Below are 20,761 nucleotides of genomic sequence, written 5' to 3'. Positions count from 1 at the left end.
GCAACTGCTAATGTACATTGTTTATTTGTTTTATGTTTGGTCAGTGTCAGTGGTTGTTGGGATGTGTCATGCAGTGACATAATGACGTACGCTATACAAATGCATATGTATTAGGAATCTCAAGTTTATGTTGTTTTTGATGTTAGAATGTAATTGTCGCAAAAGTTCATTATCTGAAGATGGAATCCAGACAGTGCTATTATGGTATTTTACTTGAAAACGATTTAGTTCATGAATATGACAAATCAGATAGACCACAAAGTCTATTGTTGGGGCAAATTATTAAGATAGAGAGCCATTTGAGCAGCCAGCATTGCCTTATTAAAGTTATACAGAAAGATCGGATCTTGGTAACTAATTTTGTGTGTTCTATAGAATCTATATTATACATAGATGAGAAACTGTGGCCTTTTTTACAATCTGTTGTTTCACCGCAAGACAGAGTTGCACTTGCAAAAAGCAAGGAACGATGCCAGAGCTTAATGGACATTAAACTGAATTCAATTGTTGGATGTAATCTTAACAATGAAATATTGTTAGGAGAAGTGAAGTATATGGGAGAAGTAAAAGGAATTGGTACATGTTATGGTATCCAATTAAAGGTAAGATTATTCAAGTTGTGTATATTCATTATTTCTATTAATTATTATTATTGTGTTATGTAGGAAAAGAGGATTGGAAATAAATGTAATGGCTCATATTTGGAAAAACAATATTTTAACTGTTTACCTGGATATGGTCTATTTACAACAATTGACAAACTCTTTGTACCAAGTTCAAAATGTACAAATGACATTGATAGATGCATCCAAAAGAATTTAACATCATTTGAGAGGAATGCAGATGGCAGAGTAGAAAATGGATATAATCACAATACAACAACTACCAATAATTTTATGACAATGTCACATTCCACTAAAAATAGTTTAGTAGAGAAGAATACTGTGAATACAAATAATGATTTTGATCAAAATACAATTGTCCAATCTGATAATTTGTATTTGCTAAACAAGAATCAACAGAAGAGTAAATCCAGTGGTGTTGATTTGATTGATGTCATTGGTTCATGGGCAGGAAGCACAGATCAGAATCAACTAAATAAGTTCTCCAATTTAAATAAATATTGTGAGAAAGTTGAGAATGAATTACCTCCAAATAATTTAAAAAACAATAATGTTATGAATGGAAGCAGGACTGTTCCCAGAAAAGCGAATTTATCACGAGACTTGGAAGGAGTTAAGACTTATTCAAGCAGCAAATTTTATATTAACGACTTAGGTAAGGCTTTACTGGAACTAGACGATATTCGCCATGTTGGTATCTCAGTTAAAAATAACTTATATGTAGGTTCCACAATTCACATTTAGATCAAGACTATTTTTAATTTGACAATTTAGTGCAAGTAGAAAGTGTGCGCGTTTTGCGAGTATATAATGCCGCGCAATAGGAACCCTCAGTTTCTCGTTAATAATAATCATTACAAAAGAAGTTATTATAATTGTTACGATGAGCCGATCTACAGCAACATAAAAGCAAAAGATGACAACTACGACAATCTTCCATTATTTGTTTCAGAACTGAATGATAGAAGCGATTACAATAAAAAGTCGACGCCATCCACTTCGACATTTTATAATGACAATGAGATATTTTTTAACCCTCCGACACCATCGGAAACCAACGATTTAACAGTAGGATCTGTGGTAGAAGTTTTAACTGATGTTTCGGAAAGACCGTTGTTTGGCGTAGTGCGATGGATGGGAATCGAATGTGGAACACGTATCGTCCTCGTTGGAATAGAACTAGATGAAGAACATGATTATTTGCCACTTCAACTCACCGATGGCAACTACAAAGGAAAACAGCTATTCGAGTGCAACGATGGAAGAGCGTTATTTGTACCAATCAATCAATGCCGTAAAGATTCAAGATTTATTGATGGATCTCATACGCCCAGACACAGCTTCAATGAAAGAACTTTTGGCAAAGTATGTATGCTATATATAATTATATTTAAAAAAAAACTTGAAATTATTAATTTCTAATTGGATTGGAAATTGTGAATATGGAATTAATTATTACAGCTCATAATCAATATCAACTAGTAATTACATTGAAAAAGAATTGAATTACATTAGATATTTCCATAGGATTGTCCAATCATTCCTGGAGCTATACCACCTTTAATTATGAAAACAGAGGAGGACGTTGATGCTGTTTGCGGAAAATTCAGGGGTATACAAGGACATCACAACTCCTGCTATTTAGATGCAACTTTGTTTGCCATGTTTACTTACACCGCCGTCTTCGATAGCCTCTTATTCCGGCCTAAAGGTCCAAACGATATTTCGGATTACGAAGAAGTGAGTAAAAATAGTGATTAGTAAATACTAAAATTTGACATATACATTATATCCTTAAGGTGCAACGAGTGCTCAGAGAAGAAATTGTGAATCCGCTGCGAAAGAATTTGTTTGTGCGAGCAGATCGCGTTATGAATTTGCGAAAACTTCTGGATCAGTTGAGTTCCGTCTCAGGCCTTACCAGCGAAGAAAAAGATCCCGAAGAGTTTCTAAATTCCCTGCTCGCGCAGATCCTAAAAGCGGAACCTTTCCTGAAATTAAATTCTGGACAGGAAGCATACCATTACCAGTTGTTCGTGGAGAAAGATCACAAGTTGAAGCTGCCCACCGTTCAGCAACTATTCGAGCAGAGCTTTTTGACGAGCGATATAAAGCTGAAGGAAGTGCCTTCGTGCCTTATTATACAAATGCCCAGGTTCGGGAAAAATTATAAGATGTATCCTAGGATATTGCCCTCTCAGTTACTAGACGTAACAGATGTTATTGAAAATTGTAAGTAGATAGATTTTAAAAAGTAAGTTTTATTAATTACGTTTTTATTCAGCACCAAGACAATGCACAGTTTGTGGTAAATTAGCAAAGTGGGAATGTCGAGAATGTTTCAACGAATGTGGTAGTGGCTTAGAGAGTACTGCCGTTTGTGATCAGTGCGTGCATACTATCCACACACATGAGAATAGGATGAGGCATGTACCGAAACCTCTTGCGATTCCTCATGACTTTTTGATCATGTCCGATCATTGTCTTCCACCAAGGTTGTACATGGAGCTATTCGCCGTCGTTTGCATTGAAACATCTCACTACGTAGCCTTCGTCAAGTGTGGCGTCGGGCACGAAGCTCCTTGGTGTTTCTTTGATTCCATGGCTGATCGTAAAGGTAAGTTGATGCCTTTTTAAATTCGTTATTTATTTGTCGTTCGGTTTTCTAGGCGAAAGAAATGGTTACAATATACCTGAAATGGTTGCATGCGCTGATGTTTCCAAATGGTTGTCTGATGAGCAGTTGTGCAGGACAATGCACGATAATGCATCTCTAGACAGACATTTACCAGAGCACGCCCGTCGTTTGTTGTGTGACGCCTACATATGCATGTACCAAAGTTCTGACGTTATGATGTACAGATAAGCCACGTACATCCTTTCTCTTGTTTACTGACTGATAACAACATCTACACACATAAACGATAACATCGTGGTAAATTGTGATTGTTATTATCTTTTTTTTGCTATTGATTATTAATTTTATTTAAAATTATACTCAGAATTATTAAGTTTATTTCAAATATTTATTTAACAGGGATATTGACTATTAGAGCTGTATTAATTTCAATTAATTGTATGCTAAACGTAATTAGTAATCTTGGGCAAAAAGTAATTAAATAATACACCTTCCAATAGGGAATAATACCTGTCTAATGTTTATATTTATTAAATATATATATATTATATAACTATCAATTTGTTTTTCTCGTTGACGTGTAGGGAAAATGAAAAAATAAGAACGATTCCTAACTTAAGTTTTCGTTTATTTCTATATGATCAGATCATCTTACAAGCTAAAGTGTAACAACTAATTTTAAATAACTTCTTTCTTTTTTTTAATAACAAGAACGATATGATTTTAAATCTAAAAAAAAACTTAAATAAAATATTTCAAACGTTTGCTCACAAAAAATAAATAAATTTTGAGATCAAATCACAATTTAAATAAATTCGTAAAGAAGCAATAATTCCCGATATGTAATTAAAATATGCCAGTATAAATGAAATTAATTTAATATGTCCACAAAGCAAGGTTAGCTTCTTATAGACCAAATTATTATTAAATGTCAAGAATTGAATACAATTCATAAAACGACGAACATACTGGCATATTCAAAACCGATAAATAATGAACGAAAAAAATATTTATTTAGAATTTACTAGATATAGATGTTGATTGATTAAACGTTATTGCTTAGTTAAGAACCGAACATTCCATATACCACATACAGTATATAATTATTATATTAAAGGACAATGAAGATCGTCTACCATTTTTCATACAAAACAGCGTATTAAAAAGAAGCAGACGTCTAGCCTAGTGTTATTAAAAGATGTGTATATTTGTACTTTTGCTCTCACCAAAAGATTTTCAACTAGAATCTATTGGAGGGGTGCCACATATTAAGGAAAATAATATAAACATTGTGGACGCATTTTAACAACTAAATACAGTATTTAAAATACAAACGAAAAAAAAATGGACCCTTTAAGAAACATATTTTAGGTCCAGAGCCCTACAAATCCTAGATTTACGATCAGATAAGTATTGTTAATCCACGATCGTGTTTAATCTAATTCATCTTCGTCCATTGCAAAATCGCTTCCGAAACCCGAATCCACAGCATAAATTGGGCTAAACGAAAATACAAATCGAATTAATATACAATCAAGAACTTTAAAATCATTTATATTTATTAAACAAATATATAAAGTTCCGAATCGGGTATTCCATTGAGATGAGGTAGGCAAGGTTGAAACTGGAAACCCGATTCGGTACTCTTGCCTTGTATGTTTAACTCACTTAATTGCTCTGCACGTAAAGAAAACAATACGCTTCAAGCGTTTGTTGTATAAGAAATAATTGAAACTCCAAAGACATCCATCTTCGCCATAGGGATCGGATCCCAAATCAGGGTTGTACGAGTATATATCACATTCAGATAAAGTGATTTCATCTTCCACTGCAGCCCACAGTTGCTGCCTTAAGGGTAAATAATATTCCCTAGCAGTTGCTGACAGATTCGTGTCAATTGCATTCATCACATACTGCAATGACGGCTCCTTGCTGAATTCGTCACTCTAGAAAAATCAAATTAACAATTATAGGAAACTTAATAATTTAAACAAAATCACTGCAAGTAAAAAAAAAAGTGAATAAAGTTTTAATATATTTTAATCGTTATTTCAGCAAATTTTAATAAATTTCTAAATGGAATTATTGTTATGAAACTTTAAGCTTTGTTTAATCAAAATTTTGCACAATCTAAAATTAATAATATAATTGAAATAATATTTACATTTGCAAACAATCAACTTTATTATAAGATAAATTAGTAGATTTATCAGAAATTTCAGCACTTGAGATTTGATATACTATTATTTAAAAATAAAAATAGTATCACTTGTTTATTTATTTTTTTGTTCTTATCTGAGTTACTCATATGTAAGGATTTGTTTGAAATAATTGCAATAATACCTTGACATCAAGGAAATCATAATCTGGAAAGGCTGAATTCAATGTTGCAATCAAATAAAATAATGTTTTCCTGCTAATGGTATCACAGAGTGGTCCCTCCTCATCCCCAGACACACTGCGGCTGTATTGGGATATTCCTGGCGATAGACCTTGTGGTGGAGAAAGTGCCTGAAGGTCATTGGGGTGAACTCCCTCAGAATTGAACCGCTTGTACTTGGCCTTATCTCCTCCAGCCATCTTGCAAGAGTAGCTCTCGATGCGACCAGCAATTTTGCTGTCACCAGTCTCAATGCACAATGCATTGTTGATAGCTTCAAATCGTGTACTTTCAAGCAACTTCATTTTAATTTGAAATTGGGTGTAATTTGACAAATAAAAATTCAGTTTATGAGTAACACACTTTCACTGTTGCTTCTTATATTGAACACGGCACTGTAAAGTTTTTGAACATAGCAGTGGGATGTATGAAAATCCCTTTTCTCTTTGAATGGACTAAACTGTAGGTCGGCAATAAAGTGCGTTTAACGGATTTCTTGCTCAACAAATGGTTCGGGCACATTACAATAGTATTGATTGAAATATAGTTCTAATTGGGCACTAACTAATTGTCCTCAAACACTAAATGCTGAAACACACAAAGAACAGACTTTTTTTAGTGAAATTTATCATTACTGATAAAACGTCGATACTGAGTAAAATGATGACCTACTCAATAAATTTCGACCAATTGCTGATGTTGTTAAAAATCCAATTGGAAATTTGCTTACCCAGATATGTTTATCAACAATTGTGGGTTTGGTCTGCGTCCGCTTGGTTTTCGTAAAAGATGGACGAGTCCACTTCTCTATATACACTCCCGACAGCACGAAGAACTTTTCCACATAAATCTGCCCAGAACCTTTAGCTAGTGTTCAGAATACGCTGAATCGCACAACATTTCTACAACTTCCAATTGGAAACACTTTTCAACCAATAAATTTATTATCAACCAGTGCAAATAATTCCAACAAGAATTCTACCAAATTGGAGCGACTTTATCATCTGTTTGACACCAACACAAATAGCACGAAGCTGCGTTGCCAAGTTACGAAACAAACTAAATAATGTTCAGTTGCTATTTCATAAATAGTTATTAACTAATTCAATTGACGTTATTGACTAAAGGTGCTGTACGTGAGCGCAGGCTTATCTATCATACGAATATATTATTTAAAAACAAATACCGTTTGTATACACGTAACTTTGGCAACGAAGCGCTATGCACTTTAAAATAGACTGCAGAGTTGCCAAACAAACAACCGCAATTGGATTGATCAATATACATATGAATAGTTTTTTTTGTTTGTTTTTTTTATTGTGTTGTAATTATTATGTAATTGTTGCTTATTAAATGACCTTTAATTGTCGTAATTATTGTAAACTTCTCAATTTTGATATTGTTTATCTGGATCTCTGAAGTATAATTTAATTAATTAATTAATTATGTGTTCTATATAAATAAATATATTTCTTTGTTGTATTATTTTTAATTCTTTTCGGTGTTCTTGAACACATTCTAAAGAGGTAAATACGTTCGGCCTTTTATAGTTTTCAAGAGCAACGACTTTTACTTACATAAATGAATAGTGAATACCCTTGGCACTTACTTAAGTATGAATATATTTATTTGTACAATTTGAGGGGTTAATTTGGAGGAAATGAAAATACGCGCGCTCGATTGAATTTTCGCGCTCGACGAATAACGACTATATAAATATAGAATTGGGAAAATGGGAATTAGAAAACATGAAATTGTAGAATAATTTTGACAACCGGACGGACCCGAACTTGAGTACTAAATTTAAACTGCAGTCCCGACGCAAAGTGTACCTATACTCGTTTGGCGTCGCGGACGTCGGTACTAAGGCGTCCATTTGATTCGCTTTATTTGAACACGTTGTATTTAAAAATAATGTTCACCGCTGGTAAGTGGTGTGTTAATAACCCCTGGTAGATAATAAATAAAACAAAGGCTTCGCAACCCGAACACTGCATTCCGAAATAATTAACGCTTGGAATGGAGCGCTTTCGATCGCTTAATTCAACATACTTATCATTTTTATTTTATTTATTTATACTTTTCCGTTTTGTTTGTTTTTGTTAGAATGATGAACGGGAACGGTGGACAATCAGTTTATGAATTTCCCTTTTTAATATGAATGACCAAGAAACCACCATATTGAAACAAAGTGCTGGCTCCGATCCAAAAATCAAACGAAATAGTGGCCTGTTTTCATTCCTACGATGGTTCAAATCCTCATCGCGTGAATCGGTCAATTCGGATGTACAGAATTCTGGAACTTCTGGAAGCTCTGAAAGCCTGAATAGCACCGGGACCGTTGCTTCGTTCAGTTTCGTAGCACCAAACGCGTACGCGAAACCAAAAGTGTGCGAAATAAGTCCTGGTCCTGAGACGGACACGTACAGAGCCCGTCTGAAACAAAGGGACAGGATCAGGGAGCGTGATAAGAATATAACTCTGCGAAAGAAATATAACTTGTTCTTTAACAAAGATACTCTCCAGAAGCCAAAGTTCGACGAAGATTCCAGCAAAAGTTTGCCGCTGATGACTCGGAAAATGGACGATGAAAGAGGACATCGCCGGACGAACAGCGATTCCTCGAAGACAAAGCGAGCTGGAGCATATTTGCATGTGAAAGGCAAACGGAAAGCACCTCAACCTCCGAGGAATCAGGACACTCTCAGTTTGCGGAGGAAGAAACGTTTGGCACCGCAGCCCCCGTCCGTCAGCACCGAGAGGGTAATGAACACATTGCAGGCGGAGGATACAATCGAGTATGCGGACGCAGATATCCTATTTAACGATTCTTTAAAATTAGACCACGGGATATTAAAATCGGCGAAAGGGAATGAAATAACAAACAAATCTCCGAACACTTCGGCCAGATCGAGCCTGGTCGAAGCGCCAGTTTCGCCGCGGCCGTGGTATAAGAGAAATATCAAAAAGGACAATAAGTACGAGCCGGTCGAGAAACTAACAGAAATTAAAATTAACAAGGAGTTAAAGATAGACAAGAAAGAGGATAAAAGAAAGTCGAATATGCTTTTCCTGACTAACATAAGTGAACTGGATAGAGAGGCTACGGAAATACTCAAAAAAGAACACAAAAAAAACGAGATCTTAACGGAGATGCCTGAGTTCATGCGGCCGAAACCAGAGGAAGCAAATACAGACAGTCTAATTTCCCCAAAGAGAAAATCAGCTAAAGATCTAATCGCCAAATTCAACGCAATCACGAACGTAACAAAAGTCACCGTCAATTCTGCTTTCTTCCGCGAATCGAGCGTTTTTCAGAAGCGCGATTATTTTGGAAAGCAGGGTGGAAAAGCTGAAGAGAAGACAACAAAAAACAACAATTTCCTGCCTCTCTCGAAAGCGGAAACGAGCGCCTGCATTATAAAACCCGCAACCCCGAAAATTGAGCGCAAATCATGGTTTTGTCCTAAATGCAACGTCGTAAACGATTACTGGCGCATAATATGCCATGTCTGTTCTACCATAAAACCGTACTTTGATGATTTAACAGCCCCCCCTAAAAATAACTCAATCGAAAAGAAAAATGAAATAAAAGAAGCCTCAACTACCGGTCCGAGCGCGGATAAAAATACTTCTCTAGGTGAGAATCCGTTGGAAAGATCCAAAACGCAAATAGGATTTGCCGCCCTCACGAAACACGAGCAAAACAAGAAAGAGGATATCAAACGGGAGGAGCGCGAGAAACTCAAAAAGATGTTGATTGAAATGAAGAATTCATTGCCAAAGCGGAAATCGAACATCGTCTATACGAATCGTAAAAGTACTATTGAAGAGAAACAAGAGCAAGGGAAAATGGACCAAGCAAAAACATCCGATCCAAATTTGAACAAAGAAGACGGCAAGTTAGCGGACATCGATGTAAAAGCTATTAAAAAAGATGAAGAAGTTAAACAATTGAAACCTTTAAAGGTATCATCTTCAGCCCAAACATCCTCGTCAGTTGTTAAAAAAGCAGCGAATGATAAAGATTTTCAACTAATGCGTCCAAAGGATTTCGAAGATATATATAGCGAGAAATCTGGAAAAGCAAACGTGACGCATCTGTACGCTAATTTAGCACAAAACGAGAACCTCTTTTTGAATATGCCCAAACGTTTCAGTGAAATAAAAAATTTAAATTTGAATACCAATAATACCGATACTTTGGAAATTAATCGACTTTTACGCCGTTTAGAAAACGCAATAGCCAAAGGTGATTTGAGCGATGCTGCAATTTATGCAAGAGAATTGGCGCAACTGAAAGTAAATTGTTCTGTTGTTCGACAGAAATCCATAGAAAAGAATGAAGCTCCTGCTAAAAACGGTTTCACGTAAGTGTTAATAATTCTAAAATAAATTTCAATTACATAATTCAAGAGCATGCCAAAAGAATAACACATTCTAAGTAACTGAATATGTGTTCTTTCTAGGATCGACATGTACGTCGAGGATAGATTGTCACACAGAGGACCATTTCCAATTCAAGTTGCAGCAACGCAAACTGTAGCCCAGCTAAAGAAACAGGTAGAGAAGGAATTTGAAATTCCAGCTGCAGTGCAAAGATGGATTTTGGGCAAAGAATTAGCGACAGATGAAAATGCCACATTGGAAGATCATAATGTCACAACAGCTGGTTGTCCAGTATTTCTGTATTTGGTAGCTCCTGGAAATAACAGTAATGGTGAGTTTTACTTAACGACTTATATTATCTATTTTCTATCAACTAGTTTTTGTATGTTCTTAGTAAAACAAGAACAACCCGCTAAGTACGAACAAAAAATCACGGCGGAGCCAAAACTTGAGGAAGCAGCGGGAATTGAAAGGAAGGAAATTAATGTTCCAGCAATATCAATTATTAAAAAAGAATTTGTTACTTCTGTTCCTAGAGTAATTGACGTGAAGCTTAAAATCGAAGAGAAAAAAGTGCAAGAAGTTGAACTGAAACAGGTTGAAAGAGTTAAAGTTCAATTAACTGGACAACCTTCTACGAGCGGCTTAGGTAAATCAGAATCTAGGGCACCTCCAAAAGCTGTCGAAGAAGATTTTACAGAATACGATAAAACCCTTACGCCTAACAAAACTTGGGAATGCACAGTATGTACATTGATAAATCCAACGACATGTCAGATTTGCTCGGTGTGCGCTTCGCGGCGAATTAATATAGTTAAAGTTGAGACTGAGAAAAAGGTAGCTCCAAAGAGTCCAAAAACTAAACACTATTTAGAATTGATGAATCTGGATAGCGCCGATTTAGTAACAAATTCAGAGCCATTCGAATGTTTAGTATGCTTCACGGAAATTCCTAACGGTGAGGGAGTGACTTTGCGAGAATGTCTACATCAATTTTGCAAGGCTTGTCTGGCTTACACAATCGAATTTAATGATGAAGCTGAAGTGAAATGTCCTTACAGGGATGAACAATATTCCTGTGATATTGCTTTGCAAGATAGGGAAATAAAGGCATTGGTCACTCCAGTTATGTACGATCAGTTTCTAGCAAAATCTGTAGCGCAAGCTGAGAATAAAATTGATAAATCCTTCCATTGCAAGACACCAGATTGCAAGGGATGGTGTATTTTCGAGGACAATGTGAATGAGTTCAGATGTCCGGTTTGCCGAAAGAACAACTGTTTAACCTGTCAGGTGAATATTTTATAAACATCTATTATTATTATTGTTTAATTATATTGTTATTTTAACATTTAGGCAATACACGATGGAATGAACTGCAAACAATATCAGGAAAGGATGAATGTTCAGTCGGAAACTGACGAGGATGCAAAACGAACACGCGAAATGCTTGAAGAGATGGTGAACAAAGGCGAGGCCTTAACATGTCCTGCATGTCAAGTGATTTTGATGAAGAAATGGGGCTGTGATTGGGTAAGGTGTTCCATGTGTAAAACAGAAATATGTTGGGTAACCAAGGGATTGCGATGGGGCCCCGGAGGAAAGGGAGATACAACCGGAGGCTGCAAATGTGGAGTTAATGGTATCAAATGCCATCCGCAGTGCAACTACTGCCATTAAAACTATTAGTTTGATTATTTTGTATACGCGAGGAGTAATGTTTTTTTTTTATACATATACATATTTATATCTTTTTTGAAAACATTTTTCTTTTGTTTGTGTTCATTTTATATTTATTATTGAAACATAAAGAAGAACTTTATAAATGATGATCTACTGTTTATTTTTGAATTCCTATTCGTATTATGTGTTTTTAATTACTCTTTAAAGTGAATAAACTTGTTTATCCTAGTTTCAAATTAAAACAAATATTTTTTTAATTTTGTAAGTTAATATAGAGGTCGCTAATTTCCCTCCGAATTCCACATAAATCCGCCATTTTGAATACTACAATCTCTGCTCGGCATTGAGGGACGCATTAGAGGTTAGCTTCTTTCAATGCGTTTCGCAGACGTAATAATAAACAAACTGTAGTATTTTCTATTTAAAAGTTACTAAAAAATCTACAAAATGGTAAGTATAGATTTGCGGTACACAACATTATATTTTATTTATAATTTTCTGTGTTTTTTCATAGACGATCGGCAAAAATAATAAAATGATCCAACATATAAACTACAGGGTAAGGATCACCCTGCAAGATTCTCGTACATTTATCGGTACATTCAAGGCTTTTGATAAGCACATGAATATGATACTTGGTGATTGTGAAGAATTCAGGAAAATTAAACCAAAGAATTCAAAAGTTGAACGAGAGGAAAAAAGGGTATTGGGATTTGTTCTACTTAGAGGAGAAAGCATTGTTTCTCTAACTGTAGAAGGACCTCCACCACCAGAGGAAGGTTTACCTAGAGTGCCAATTCCTGGTGCTGCTCCAGGCCCAGGAATGGGAAGGGCTGCGGGTAGAGGAATGCCTGCTGGTATTGGAGGAGTTCCTGTTGGTCTGCAAGGACCAGTTCGTGGTGTTGGAGGTATATTTCTTTAATGTTATTATATTCACAATATTAATATGTTCCTCTTTAAAGGCCCATCTCAACAAGTCATGACTCCTGGTGGACGTGGACAGGTATCTGCACCACCACAAATGAATCAAGGACCACCCAGGATGGGAGGTCCTCCTCCTGGAATGATGGGACCACCTCCTGGTATGATGGGAATGCCTCCAGGTATGCCAGGAATGGGACGCGGTGGTCCCCCACCACCAATGGGTATGAGAGGTCCACCCCCTGGCATGATGAGAGGAGGCCCTCCTGGCCCACCAAGACCCTACTAGATTTGGTGATACATAAACTAAAATTCAGTACAGAATTTTTTCAATTTGTATTTAGATAATAAGTTTGTATGATAATTATAATAAGCATAATAAAATTAAAGACCTTTTTTTTTACACAATTCTGATTAGTATTCCAGCATATTTTGAAATTTGAATTTTACAAGTTAATATATCTATATATTTTACATATTTTATTATTTACCTCTCAAGTATATTATTTATATATAACAGTATTTGTATTAAGCAAAAAAGTCTCAGACTGAGATCGGCAAATAGTAAAGGAATAAAATTTTCATTACATCCAAGTTATTTAGGTTGTCTATAAACTGTAACCTATCGATATAAAGGAATTATCATGTACAGTGGGTGATGATTTCAGTTAATTTCAACTTATTTTTTTAAACAATGACTGTTTCAGAATAAAAATAACTGGTATAAAATTAGCCGTATATTTTGATATTACTGGAGACTGAAAAAATGTACCCGACATTTATTTTTGGACTAGATCATTTTTTGCTTGAAGTTCTAATCTATTTTCGTGTCTCAAGATGCATTGTTTTACATTATAGAATAAAATAACATTATTGTTTTACGTAAAAACTTGACTAATTAGATATCATTAATTTGTAATCTATTGTTAGATTACAATAAATTATATTTTACTTATTGTGACATTTTAAATATATCTCAATCAATTTTCTTTTGTGCATAATATATAACACTCTTTAAATACATTATTTGCCTTTTATTAATTGTGACAGTAAGTAATTTTGTATTTGTAAATTATGTTAAGATTATACTATTTTCGCATAATTTTAATAAAATACTAAAGTCTTTGCAGATAGTACGATTTTTGTAAGTGGGATAAAATAATAGACATAAATATTGTTCATTATATTTACTCTTATTCAATAATAGTACATAGATAATAAGGAATTTAACATATGCCAGATGAAAAATTAATTTAATCTTCATTATTGGCTCAGACTTAGAGTACAGTACATGATTTTTTTTTATAATTTACTTTTTTATTTATTAAATACGTGAAACAAAATAAAAAATTAAATAATAATTAAAGTTATATTTATACTTAAAAAATACAAAACACATTTATCTATATACCGATCAGCCAACACACTTCTTTTAATATATATATTATTAAAAAAAATGAAACAGAAATTTCAAAAAACAACATAATAATATTTATTTAATACACAATATTTACTTTTATACTTAGATACTAGTATGAGGTGAATGGATTAATTCTAATTAATCCGGTTTCTTTTCAATTAAATATATAGTTTGAGACAGTGCAGTGTATTTTTTGTGTGATTTTTATGATTAATATTAAATAGTAATATTGCTTGGATCATGGATCCGAGGCACTGCAATGAGGTAAAACGTCATGTCTATCACAGAAAAATAAAAAAAAACAGAGTCTATATATAAGTTACAAACAGAAACAATGTTTCGTAAAAACAGTTTTGGTGTCTTGCACTAAATTTAGTCCTCCACGAATAGAAACATTGCCATAGTAGTATTATATAATAATATTAAAAGCGAAAATTATAGTACGGATTGATTGTTTTCAATTTGAATTTGGTTTTGCGGGAATCACTACGATGCGCGAGCGTACTGAATGACTGAACTGTAGCGCACCGGTGACAAGTCCTGGGCGATTTCCATGGATTTCAGGATCATCTTTGATCGTTTTCTCGGGGGTAGACTGAGTTCTGGATCAGGGGAGACGGAGGGAGCGGGCGAGACGGGATTCGAGCTAGGAGGGGTTAAGATCGGCTCACCCTCTGAGGCGATTTCTTCCACAGCAAGAGCAGCCTCGACGCGCCTTCTGATGTCGTCACCAGCATTCAGAGGGGTGTCGTAATGGATGGCCGGTTGCGAGAAATAGGCAGGATGTTGTCTCAACGCTGCTGCTACGTCTGTGGTACCCCTGGAGATGAGGTTGAGGACGGCCATGTCTGGCGGAGTCGCCCTGTTTGCAGCATCCAGCTGAACTCTTTCAGTAGCTGTTGCCGCTGCGGCCAGGAGTTCCACACCGCTGGACGGATTACCGTAATGAAGATAGGAAAATGATGTGGGGGAGAGATGTTCTCTTTGGTAGAAATAATAACGGAAATCGTTGTCGTAACTCAATGGTTGCTCTGGAATCTGGGTGAGGTTCATAGGGGCATCCTTGTTTTCCTTGTCACTGGATGACGAGCACGAAGATTCGGAACTTGGAGTTGTTGATTGCGGGGGCGAAATCGGAGCTGCGTTTTCTGAATGGCTCTTGATGTGAGCTTCCATGTTCTTTTTGGACGAGAAAGTATCATTGCAAATTGTGCACTTGTATACTTTTTCGCCGTAATGGGCGACCTGGTGCAATTTCAGGACGTGATTGTACCCAAAGGATTTGCCGCAGATCTCGCAGGAGTACGGTTTTTCGCCGGTATGGGTCCTCGAGTGGACCTTGAGCTGCTTGCTGCACGTGAAACCTTTCTGGCAAACGGTGCAGACGTAAGGTTTCTCGCCTGTGTGCGTCCTCATGTGGATGACCAATTGACCCGATTGGATAAAAGTTTTCGAGCACACGGTGCATTTATGAGGCCTTTCTCCAGTATGGATACGCATATGTCTGTGCAGCTTGCCGGAATGTTCAAACGCTCTCGAGCACACGTCGCACTTGTAAGGTCTTTCCTTGGTGTGTATCCTCCTGTGCACGCTCAGATTCTCCTTTACGCTGAAAGACTTATTGCAAAACTCGCAGCAGAAGGGTTTTTCGCCGGTGTGCGTCCTGTAATGTCTGGTCAGTCTTGCTGGAACAGCGAACGTCTTCGAGCAGATATTGCATTTATATGGATCCTCTGCCTCCTTCTGATGTGTACGCTGATGCGCTTGGTACGCAGATTTCGAAATGAAAAGCTTATTGCACAGAGGACATTGGATGTTTTCCGCTACCGGAATTTGTCCAGGGAAAGAAGGTATGGGCAGATCCGGACTGGATTTGTATGGGTCCTCTGCCTCCTTATGATGTGTACGCTGATGCGCTTGGTACGCTGTTTTCGAAATGAAAAGCTTATTGCACAGAGAACATTGGATGTTTTCCGCTACCGGAGTTTGTCCAGGAAAACTCGGTATGGGCAGATCCGGACTACAGACCAGTCGCTTCACAGATATATCCTCGGATGTCTGCACTGGCACTACGGGCATTGCCGCTTCACTATAATAACCAACCATGGCTGGCACCTTGGACCAAACTTCTGCAAAGAAAACAGAAAAATAAAATTTACAAAATTTAAATAAAATAACACACTTAAAAACTAACTTTAATCAATTTGATTTTAAGTACTTTATATAAAATTCTTAAAAAAATATATATAATTTTACATAAAAATTCTAAGTATACATTAAAACTTTCAAATTAAAAATAAATTTTTAGAATTGATTATTTTATTTTTATTATAATAATAATTAAATAATTTTTTTATTAAAAATATTTGAATTAATTATTGCTGATAGCCGAATAAGTGAAAAATCTTCTAACTAATACAATTACTACAACTACTACCACACGAAACTACTGACTACTGCCACACGAAATAATCACCATTTTTATTATCTTGACTCATATTGCACTCTTTGAAAAAATATCACTTAATTAACAAAATAAAAAGTAAAATAAAACAAACTATAACGCACCATCAGGGTGTTCGGTTTTGTAACGCATAATAAAATTCTTAATGAAAGTCTCTTGCACGGGATCTGAGGCCGCATGAGCCATTTTCACTTGATTGGATGGAATAAGAAAAAATAATAATATTTGAAATAATAACAATGATGAAAATTGTTGTAAGGCACTCTTCGGTAGGAACGGTCTAAACAGTTTTAGGTGCAACGCATCAATGCAACTTTTTGTGATCAAGTGCGTTCTCTTGGCGATGAGGCCACGCCCCGTGCGTGTGCACTGCGTAGGTGGGGGTAGAGGGATTCGGAAAAAAAATGCTCTTAGGTCGGTTTTTGACCCCGGAGGAACCACCGAAAGGGCATTGCTCTCTTCCCTACCAATCCCCGAAAATTATATGTGCGGATTCTTTTTCCTTTAAGAATTTTCGAGTAGGTCAGGAAAATTTGCTTATTTTCTTCTTCTGTTTTTTTTTGTTGTTGGTTGTGCGGTTATACGTTTCTCGCAGTCATGACCATCCGTAATCTGGCGAGTTTCGGCAAGGAGATTTTTAAATTATTTCAAGAAGTATAGCGATTGTATATAAAGTGTTATTATGTATGAGTCTGTTGTATATATAAAATGTTTATGAGCGATTGTCTATTTATATTTGGTGTTGAAAAACAACATCGACAGTTTAGTTGCTAATCAGGCGACACGCGCAATATTGCAGGGAGGCGGCCAACTGCGGATGGAGGCACGCTCACTTCAACCTCTCAAGCGGCGACCCCGCACGAGGATCCAGCCGCAGTCGGTCGCCTCCACGTGTACTTTCCGCTCGCCTTTTTTACAACGATCACCGACCTCGCCAACCCATAGAGACGTAGGTCGGAGTCGGTTCTACGTCCCGCACCGATCGCCGTGCGAACCAATCCCCACCGTCACCAACGAAGAACACCTCCCTCTACCCCCTCGACACGCAGCCGCCCAACGATAAACACTACCAATAAACAATAAACTTTTTTCTGTTGCAAAATTTGTTTACGAATCAACAAATTTGTTTGTTTAGTCACCTTTAATAACTTGGTCCATAAAATATTTTAATCCAATCGAAAACAACAAAGTTTATGAAACAGCATTCATTTACGTAAAATTAAATTAAATTATTACTAACTGTTTACTATACTATGTTCAGAAAATATTTGAAATTTGGTACTTACGTTGTTCAATGCAAGTAAAAATCCAAATAGAATGTTGCGAATAGGAACGTAATAACAAAATGTAAATATAAAACTGTTTATTATCAATGAACTGACGACGGTGATGTTTGTCTTCTCATTTGGAGACCGAATTCGAATGGAAACTGTGTAAACGATTCAATATCTGTAGCAAAACGCTAGTAATGGAATTTGTTTGTTATTACTGGTGTTGTCTTTTAAAGTTTTTTGGGACTATACCAAAGGCGCTCTAAAATCAAACTGAAATGTTTACCTCCCACAAGTTCGGTGATAAGCGTCGACGGCCGAACTCATCCGAACGCTCAGGTCCCGCCCGCTCCTCACCACATCCCGCCCTCATCGTTCGGATCCCAACAAGTCTGGCCCGTGCAGGCAAGAGCACGTGGAGGCGACCAACTGCGGTTTTTGCGAGCTGTACCGCTATAACTGACCATCAGACTGAAGAAATGCAAAAAGTCGCACATTCGAAATTGTCTTGGGTCACAGCACGCGCATACATACATATATATATACATATAAATCTATACATACATACAACAACAACAAAAAAAAAACAATATATGTATAAAAAATCGTCTGCAAGAGAGCTGAGGCAATTTAGAATTCAATGCGGACGGCATGATTTAATTTTTGAAGCACATAACGTACGAGCGTATTGACCCAAATTAAATGACGAATTAAATGGTTAAAGACCTATTCCGAAGCCAAATCCAGACTAGGTCGTTCATTGTGCAAACGCACAGGTTCATTCACTAATTTTGCCATTCGGTACGAAACGCGTGTGTGCGGAAAAGTGGGTTTTCCTTTTGCGCTCTTTCGCAGGTTTGAAAATCTAAACAGAAACCCCCCGTATCCTCGACCTTATTTGATCCGGACCCTAACCTATCAACTTTAATTTTATGCAATACATTCAAGCATTTTTTTAAGTATATAAATATAATGGAATGATGCATTCAAAATATCTTACATCTATTTATATTATAATAAACCGCTGCACCAAATGTCATATTGACATTTTCATTATTTATAAGAAATTTTATTTTTTTCGGTATACGATAAACTTTTACATGTTAACTACATAACATGCAAATTATTACTATAATTAGTGTACATAATATAAATTTATAATTTACGTTACTTGTATTACAGTATCATCACTGGAAATTAAAATATAATAACAATGATCGGTGTTAATAGATATCAAATTATAAAAGAATTTCAAAAATTTAAATTTCATTTAATTCACTTTATAATAAAATCATTGCCAATTATAGACTCATCTGTAGTAAACGTTATATAATGAGAAGATAAAAGAAAGTTGTACAACCAGTAACAGAATTAAAGATCAATTATTTTTAAATATATATTCAAAATTCACAGAGACTTTGACTGATCTTTTATGTTTATTATTAAATTGATTTTTATTTTAAATAGTTATTATATGTTTAAAGTGAGTAAAGTATACTCATCTGCAATCTTGAAGTCCCGATAAAGTGTCAAGGTTTTCACCAATCTCAATGCAATTGTATAGCAAATTGCATTATTTAACATTTTATGCGTTCCTAAACGGAGAAAGTGTCTGAGGTGAATGGTAACGCGGGCAGGCAGCTTCATTGAAGGAAGGCTGCTGAGACATGTCTGGCAAGGGTTGGTCAGTAATATCTGGACCAGCTTAAGGTCGTTTTCGATTATGAAGATATACCACTCATTTATTACGCAATCCGAACTTGAGAATCAGTAAGTGGAACATAACGAATAATACACGATGCAACAAATATGCATTACTTCGCTGTATTTTTCTTCTTCTGTTATACTTAAATCTATGTAATAAAGAAACATTAAGAAATACAAATATTTACTCTAAGTATCATATTCTAGAATTGATTTGATCCGGGATAAACATGATATTTTGTTCGTAATCATTAAATGATTAAAAGTTTATTTGTGGAACAAATTAAAATATTATCTACGGACTATTTTTCATTTCTTAATTATAAATATTTTGTTACGTTCACGGATTAATGGATCCTATATCGTCAATATTTTGAAAGTATTTTTCTTACAAATAGTAAATCGTAATCATAATATTATTTCATATTTATCTCAATAACTATCGTATTAACCTAATTGCGTTTTATGAATTAAAATTTACAAGTTTAATAATATAAAATCTAATTAATCGTTATTTTAAATAGTTTAACATGGGTAAATTATAATTAAATAAACGAATTTCTAAAGCTTTAGTAATATTTAAGTACATTATAATGCAATTCAAAGAGTTTGTGATCACTTTAAGAGAGAAACGTGCTATCAATTATATATAATACTATTATAAATGATAGTAGTGCTTATATGTTTTTATCACATTCAAATTCATTCATAAATTCATAAATACTATTTAAAATAAGTAAAAAATAATGTAAGAGTATTAATGTAAATTGTTGTTATTCCATGTATTACAACGTAATAGATACATATTTTGTTACGACGGTTGTTGCGCATATTTTGAACGTGTGTGAATTCACAGTTTGTACAAAGATCAAAGTATGATTATGCAATACTTATTAAAATTGGAGAAAATATATAATTAACGAAGTGAATAAAGTAAACATTTTTTTATAACATACAATTTATGACGCTGCAAGTTTGCAGTTAAATGTCAACTTGCATACTTGCAGACCCATTAGGTTAAGAATCGCTGCTCTATACAATATTTAAATTAAGGATTGTATTGTAGTAATAATAAATAATGCAAAAAAAACAAAATTAAACATTTTCATAAATAACAATAATAATGCTGCAAATCGCTATTGACCTTATATCTTTCTACACCTGTTGTAATAAATGAAGTAAACTTTAGATATTTTGTTAACGTATTTTGATGTTAATTGGATTCTAACGAGAAGTAATTAAAATCAATTACTTGTCACTTTTTCAAT

The 20,761-nt window shown here is 35.2% G+C and overlaps 5 protein-coding genes across 8 annotated transcripts; 3 read left to right on the top strand and 2 right to left on the bottom strand.

Annotated features, from left to right (window-relative positions):
• The first annotated feature begins 43 nt into the window (after positions 1-43).
• On the top strand, positions 44-3,817 carry LOC108561037 (ubiquitin carboxyl-terminal hydrolase CYLD). Of its 2 annotated transcripts, none has more exons than XM_017918808.1 (7): positions 44-602; positions 666-1,265; positions 1,551-1,988; positions 2,151-2,363; positions 2,423-2,855; positions 2,908-3,240; positions 3,293-3,817. In XM_017918808.1, the coding sequence occupies exons 1-7, from the start codon at positions 180-182 to the stop codon at positions 3,487-3,489; spliced, it is 2,637 nt and encodes an 878-aa protein (XP_017774297.1). In that variant the 5' UTR covers positions 44-179; the 3' UTR covers positions 3,490-3,817. The 2 variants fall into 2 exon arrangements, with proteins under 2 accessions (XP_017774297.1, XP_017774296.1); XM_017918807.1 differs by having other exon boundaries at positions 666-1,278; positions 1,576-1,988.
• Positions 3,818-4,031: 214 nt separating this feature from the next.
• On the bottom strand, positions 4,032-7,302 carry LOC108561040 (repressor of RNA polymerase III transcription MAF1 homolog). Of its 2 annotated transcripts, none has more exons than XM_017918813.1 (4): positions 7,219-7,302; positions 5,605-6,229; positions 4,930-5,207; positions 4,032-4,761 (listed from the first exon to the last, which is right to left on the bottom strand). In XM_017918813.1, the coding sequence occupies exons 2-4, from the start codon at positions 5,944-5,946 to the stop codon at positions 4,695-4,697; spliced, it is 687 nt and encodes a 228-aa protein (XP_017774302.1). In that variant the 5' UTR covers positions 5,947-6,229; positions 7,219-7,302; the 3' UTR covers positions 4,032-4,694. The 2 variants fall into 2 exon arrangements, with proteins under 2 accessions (XP_017774302.1, XP_017774301.1); XM_017918812.1 differs by lacking the exon at positions 7,219-7,302 and adding an exon at positions 6,372-7,034.
• Positions 7,303-7,486: 184 nt separating this feature from the next.
• LOC108561039 lies at positions 7,487-11,740 on the top strand. Its single transcript, XM_017918811.1, has 5 exons — positions 7,487-7,568; positions 7,748-10,011; positions 10,111-10,361; positions 10,425-11,323; positions 11,387-11,740. The coding sequence occupies exons 2-5, from the start codon at positions 7,799-7,801 to the stop codon at positions 11,708-11,710; spliced, it is 3,687 nt and encodes a 1,228-aa protein (XP_017774300.1). The 5' UTR covers positions 7,487-7,568; positions 7,748-7,798; the 3' UTR covers positions 11,711-11,740.
• Positions 11,741-12,028: 288 nt separating this feature from the next.
• Positions 12,029-13,021, top strand: LOC108561034 (small nuclear ribonucleoprotein-associated protein B). The gene is made up of 3 exons (XM_017918802.1): positions 12,029-12,163; positions 12,228-12,621; positions 12,676-13,021. Exons 1-3 carry the CDS (start codon positions 12,161-12,163, stop codon positions 12,921-12,923), a joined length of 645 nt encoding a protein of 214 aa, XP_017774291.1. The 5' UTR covers positions 12,029-12,160; the 3' UTR covers positions 12,924-13,021.
• A 1,081-nt stretch (positions 13,022-14,102) lies between these two features.
• On the bottom strand, positions 14,103-18,069 carry LOC108561041 (Krueppel homolog 1-like). 2 transcript variants are annotated; one of them, XM_017918815.1, is made up of 2 exons: positions 17,805-18,069; positions 14,103-16,183 (listed from the first exon to the last, which is right to left on the bottom strand). In XM_017918815.1, exon 2 carries the CDS (start codon positions 16,158-16,160, stop codon positions 14,541-14,543), a length of 1,620 nt encoding a protein of 539 aa, XP_017774304.1. In that variant the 5' UTR covers positions 16,161-16,183; positions 17,805-18,069; the 3' UTR covers positions 14,103-14,540. The 2 variants fall into 2 exon arrangements, with proteins under 2 accessions (XP_017774304.1, XP_017774303.1); XM_017918814.1 differs by lacking the exon at positions 17,805-18,069 and adding an exon at positions 16,623-17,331.
• Between the last annotated feature and the right edge of the window lie 2,692 nt (positions 18,070-20,761).

The sequence above is a fragment of the Nicrophorus vespilloides genome, unplaced genomic scaffold (genome assembly GCF_001412225.1).
Source record: "Nicrophorus vespilloides isolate i.1.1-1 unplaced genomic scaffold, Nicve_v1.0, whole genome shotgun sequence".
Taxonomy (NCBI): Eukaryota; Metazoa; Arthropoda; class Insecta; order Coleoptera; family Silphidae; genus Nicrophorus; species Nicrophorus vespilloides.
The sequence above is the reverse complement of the archived record's forward strand: the minus strand, read 5'-3'. Positions and strand labels throughout refer to the sequence as shown.